We start from the raw sequence: 6,182 nt of genomic DNA on the forward strand, positions 1-6,182 counted from the left end.
AAGTGATAATTATAGAAAACATTTTTATTTTATTTATTTTACTCGTATTTTTTTGTGAAAATTGGAGATTTAAAGGATTGTGGTTGAATGTTGTAAAACAACTCTTAAATACTTCGTACAAAAGATTCAATTCCATCAAACTATCTACTGGCATATGGAACACGATTAATTAGCAAATTACGGAGTAGTATGTTTACATGTAGCTAACTACTATAGAGGAAATTTACTAAAAAGTAAATTAGCTTAAAAATATTACTCTTTATTTCAATATATTGCAACAAGAATGTCATTATGCATCTTAAAACACATTTATATGTTAAATATTTATAATTGTATAACAGTAATTTACATGAAAAATAGTATATTAATCCCATTATTACAATAGTGATAAATAGTAATAATCCCACTATTGTAACTATTTACTATTTCCATTAAATACTCCGTAGTATAATAATCCATTATTACAATAGTATAGAAATGGAGGAAGTATTATACGGGGCAGGGCAACATGCAAGCTAAGCTAGCCTTTGGAGATAAGCAAGGTAAGTATATAAAAATAATGAAAGATATTTTTATATTGGACAGATTAGGTTTCTTGAATTGAGGAGCATTAGCTACAAACTCATATTTCCAAGATAAGGTTTACAATTAGGAAGGGAAATAAAAACCTGTGTGAGAAGGAAAAGAAATTATTGGTTTAAGAGAAAGAATTAAAGTAATACGAGTACTCCGTGGCACATTGACATATAGATATAGTCATATATACTTATTAAATAATGGAGGGTAATGCTATACATAGTCCTCATAAGCGAAAAAAAACTCTTGAAAATTGTACGTATAAATTTATAAATTTATGACAAAATCACGAGTAGATTATTATAATAACTGTGTTTGTGTCATGATTTTCTAAATGTAAACAATTTTCAAGAATATTTTTTTTAATTAATTCTTATATGTAGCCCTTTCTAAGGGCTGTGTATAGCATTTACCAATTACGGAGTACTTTTTTCCTACTCCCTCCGTTCCTAAGTTACTTTTCTACTTTTCTCTACCATGTGAGAAATAAATGTTAGAAATAAGAATGTAATTTAAGAACGGAGGAAGTAATACATTTATTCTAGTCAGGAGAAAATAAAAGGTGAGTTTGGGTGGAAGGAATTGAAGAAACCTGAACACAGAACAATAGATACGGTCATACGGAGTACAATACTAATTTAAAGGAATACAAGTATAACGAGTAACATATACTCAGCACCCTTACCCATCCCCTCAAATGTCAAAGTGCCTAACTTGTTAACTCAGAACGGGAGGACTTGTGAGAGAGAGATTCCGACCAGGTAGTATATTTTAAATAAAAAGTATTGTAAAACGAGAAAAATAGTTTTTTATAAGGGCGAGCTGAGAATAAATCGTATCCCAAAATCTCTTGAAATCGAAAAGGAAGATCTAACCAATTGAGCTATCCCTCACTCTCACGAGAACAATAGTGAAGTACAGCTGTTTCAGAAGAAGTATAAAGGCACATTTGTCGAAGCAAAATTTTGACCAATAATTTCTTTAACAACGAGTATCAAATATCAATAGAAGGAGAAAGTTTAATTTTAGTGGAGGACCTTATACATGCATAAGAAGAGTGTGGTCTGTGTGACGTAAAAGGTAGTAATAGGTTCTACATAAAGAGTATTCATGGCATGGGTGCATGATTTGGGTGAGAAATTTTTTCCATTTAAGATTACATGACAAATATTTGAAGACTAACCAAAATTGTATGTACCACAATTATAAGAGTATTATTTACTTACCCTAGTGGAATTGTTACTGGATTAACCTAAAAAGCAAGATCTTCATAGGATTTTAAAGCAATTTACACTAATAAGTTCAAAGCAAATGAACCAAATAGATTAAACAACACCTATAATAGCTAGAAAATAAAGAAAATTTCGGTGTCGATTTTATAACCACATTTCCAGGTAAGAAGGATGAAAGACATACATTAGGACAATGAACGGAAAGCTACATAACTTGACAACCTAATACGCGCTACAATCTTTTCCTTGTGTAAGAATTCAAAGGATAATGAGGAGAAATGTAAGGTACACCCGAGTGTAGAATGCAAATCAACTATCTTAGCTTGGATATACCGAGTACATACATAAACGATTTTGGTCTATGTTTAAATTAGTACGTACTCAATTTGATAAACTCATTTTAAATGTAAATATCCAGTGTTGATACAAAAAACAAGCTTTATGTGTCTACTAAGCTTATTCATCGATTTGATTCCATTCAGAATAACTTATGTACAATAGCTAAGTTCAATCACAATCATATGAAAAAACTAGTCCAAATTAACATTATCATTGTAGATGCAGAGAAATAAAATTAAATAAATGGAATAATATTGGATTCCCAATTTCCCATTTACAAAATAAAGGCAAGAAAACAAAAATTCGGTGTAGTGAAAGGATGATTCACCAATATATTGATAAATATAAATCCAAAAAAAACAAAAAATATTCATTAAATATCTTATTCAACAAAATCCTGCTTCCTTCTTTGAGACAAACGATTCCCAACTCAAAACCCTAACCCTAATTATCCTTTTCTTGGTTATTTCATCAATGAATACCAAGAACTAGAATAGAAAAATAATAAAAATATATATTAATAATACGGAGTAATAGTAGCTAGTAATAATACTCCTAATAATAATAATAATATATGTATAAACAAAACCAACAAAAAATTACTTCTAATTAATAGTCTAATACTATACCTTAGGCAAATACAAAATATTGTAAAAAAAAAAAAACCCTTAATTATAATTGAAAGATCAATAACTATAATACTGTATGAGATAATTGCAATTAATTGTCCATTAATTGCAATTCTCAATATAATTAACCAACTTCCTTTGGGAATTCAAATTTTAGTTTTTGGGACATGGTGCAATTCATTTTGCATGTTGATTTTTTTTTTCTTTTTGACCATAATTCTTGAAAAAATCCCACCAAATTCCCAAGTAATTAATTAATTAATGAAGACCTTAATTAATCATGCTTACCTTGTAGATAGCTGAGATGCATGCAAAATGAAACACCAAATTTAATTAATTAAATTTGATGATGTTCATTATCAGAGAAGAACAAGAAAGGATCAGTACCATAATCCCAAAGACTGGTTGTATGATGCATTTGATACTCCTCTAACTCACCACTTAACGGCGTCGGCCATAACGGTGACCCGGGTAATAAGTTTATCAGACCCGGATCCGAATGCCCGATTACTTGTGACCCTAATGATAAACTTGAATCAACTGATCCAACCAACGAACTTATCTCGTCACAAAAACTCTTGTGATGATAATCTTGAGTACAATACCCATTATTATTATTATTATTATTATTATTATTACTTTGTTGATGATATTGCTGTCCTTGAACAAGGATTTGATCCGGTGTTACCCGATCCACTTCATCTTCCTGCACCCGAATCTGTTGAAGGGTCGGGTCATGATCCACCTCGTTACTATTAGTAGTAGTTGTACTACTACTAGTATTATTAATCAAATTATTTTCAACAAGAGGAGGTTGTGAGAAAGGTAAAGATGTAGTGGTAGCGGCCCATTGGACCGGCCCATGAACGATATTCGGACAATACGGGTACTGCAAAACTGACGCCGACGAAGAGGTCAACCCGGACCCGGCCCCAAACCCGCCATAAGGAAAAGTCGAGAACGTAAACCCGAACCCATTAGCAGGTTTAGGGAGGATAGGACGGAGAGAGTGGGTGGTTCCGGAAGAAGAAGACGAAGATCCACGAGAAGATGAGGAGTTGGTAGTGGGTCCCCCGGTAGAAGGAGGAGGAGAAGGTTGTAGATTGAGTTGAGCCCTAGAGCCGTAGAGAATAATAGCAGCGCGGTCATAAGCACGAGCAGCATCTTCCGCTGTAGCGAAAGTACCCAACCATTTCCGAGTCCGTTTACGAGGCTCGCGGATCTCGGCGACCCATTTCCCCCAGCTCCGCTGCCGAACGCCTCGGTAGCGGAACTTGTTGTTGTCGGGGCCGCCCTTGCCGCGGCCCCGCTTGTTGGAGGTAGCAGGAGAAGGAGAAGCAGTAGATGGAGAGATTGAAATGTTGTTGAAAGTGGTGGAGGAGGAGGAAGAGGAGTTGTTGCTAGTAGGAGAGTCAAGAGAAGGGGGTTGTTGTTGAAGAATGAGGTTTTGTTGAGGTTTGATGATCATTTGATGAAGTTGTTGTTGATGTTGTTGCATGGTAAAGTAATTGAGAGTGCCTCGGAGGGTGGAGTGGAGAGGGGAGAGGTGGGTTGGTTGCAAAGTGGTGAACAAAGGAGGTGGTGAGGAGGGTGAAATTCAGAAGCGTGGATGGGGTGTAAATGGTGGGAATAGGCGGTGAGATACTGTACTCTCTTCTGTTTATGCTTTTTTCATTTTTCAGGGATTTATATTTATATATTGAATTGAATTCAATATAATTATGTATGAGTCTGTGTGTTTGTATTGAGTATTGACATATTGTAAAGGGTGCATGAAAGAGGAGAGAGAAAGTTATTGCAGTGTCAAGGAAGTAATGGAAACAGGTCTCAGATCAACCTTATTACTCATTGGCTTTGGGGGCTACTTTTCTTTTAATTTAGACTTCTGTTTCCAATGTTTTTTTTTTTTTTTATATAGATTACTGTACTTGTTTTGGTACTGTACAACAATTTACTTCGTGTATCATATTACGAGTAGTAATTATTTTGATTGGTTTTTGGTTAGAATCAGGAATTTTATTTGGTATTCAAAGTGTTGAAATTATTGTTTATAAATTATAAGGTTTGGCTAATCTGAATTTCAGTTAATTTAAAGCCCTAATTGGGAAAAAAAAAAAAAAATTAACGTCCAATCCTAGCTAATTTGGAAAGAAGTTAAGCTCTCCTACAAATGATGATATATTGTATAGCTAGAGTCTCTTACTCTATATTAGATACGAAATATGTTGAATTATATCTTGATATTTAAGTATCTAACACAAACCATCAAGTTTAAGGTAATTAATGATTTTGTAAGATTATGCGCACAAATTCTGTTCGATGTATAATAATTTTGCATTGCTATTAAAGTATTGGAATGAAGGACATATATACTTGATTATATACGAGTAATTTAATTTGAATTGATTTTTTGAGAGCACTTAATCAAATAAACAACAACAAAGTATTCATAGCTTATATCTTCAAATTCTTTGATTGAACGAGTATTAAAAAAAAAAGTTTCAACATTCTCCAATAATAATACGATTTGAAAAAAAAAAGTTAATTAGATCGAGATTGTCAAAGAGAGAAAAATCAAATTCCAAAATCAAAACTACTAAAACATTAAATTCCAACTTGAGTCAAAGATAAAGAATTAAAGATCAGAATTCATTTATGAGTTTCAAATGCCAAATACTTTTAAAATACTATCTCCAATATTACCCTAGTAAAGCAAAGCATAACCTTAAGAAATTAACGATGGAGTAAATTGTTACACATTTTGTGGAAGCCGGCTTTTCAAATTGACTGTAGTGCTACTAAAGAGTGGAAGACTTTACAAACTACGAGTACTATTGAATTAGAGATCCTGAACAAAAGACTTGCTTATTATTATATTACTCCGTATTAATCAACATATACATACTTGTGTATTTAGATTTTGATGTAGCAAACAAGGAAGTTGAGTAATAGAAGGATAATTAACATAACATCTAATTTATATTTTATTAGTAGAAAACGTTAATAAAAGTATGTTGAAACCCTAATTCTGGACCCAACCTATCCAACCCTTAGATTTAATTCAAAGAGACGTAGTAACTTACAACTAAAAAGGAGTTGACCTTTTGATGGCATACATATCAGGACGTTACTAGTGCAAATGATGTAACTAATTACGGAGTACAATTAGCGCTAAATAAAGTGCGCAGGAACTAAAGAAAGGCCTGAAATGAAACCACTGGAAATGCAGCAGAGGTGAATAGAGAGAGCAGTGCAGTGCAAACAAGAAGACATAGATATTAGATATAGGAGCCTAAAATAGCGCACCAATGCAACATCGATCTACAATGGCAGCTATGATTTATAATGGTAATGCGAGCATGATCATTATTGGTTATAATGGCTGCAACATCTAGCCATCTGAGTC

At 33.1% G+C, this 6,182-nt stretch overlaps 1 protein-coding gene across 1 annotated transcript; it reads right to left on the minus strand.

Moving 5' to 3' along the window:
- Positions 1-2,367: 2,367 nt before the first annotated feature.
- LOC145555518 (uncharacterized) lies at positions 2,368-4,274 on the minus strand. The gene has a single exon (XM_081617253.1). It carries the CDS (start codon positions 4,272-4,274, stop codon positions 3,114-3,116), a length of 1,161 nt encoding a protein of 386 aa, XP_081473379.1. The 3' UTR covers positions 2,368-3,113.
- Between the last annotated feature and the right edge of the window lie 1,908 nt (positions 4,275-6,182).

This window comes from Chenopodium album, chromosome 8 (assembly GCF_948465745.1).
Source record: "Chenopodium album chromosome 8, dcCheAlbu1.1, whole genome shotgun sequence".
Taxonomy (NCBI): domain Eukaryota; kingdom Viridiplantae; phylum Streptophyta; class Magnoliopsida; order Caryophyllales; family Amaranthaceae; genus Chenopodium; species Chenopodium album.

Excerpts from the sequence above, each read along its gene's own strand:
- LOC145555518 (XM_081617253.1), bottom strand. The coding sequence starts at position 4,274 with ATGCAACAACATCAACAACAACTTCATCAAATGATCATCAAACCTCAA.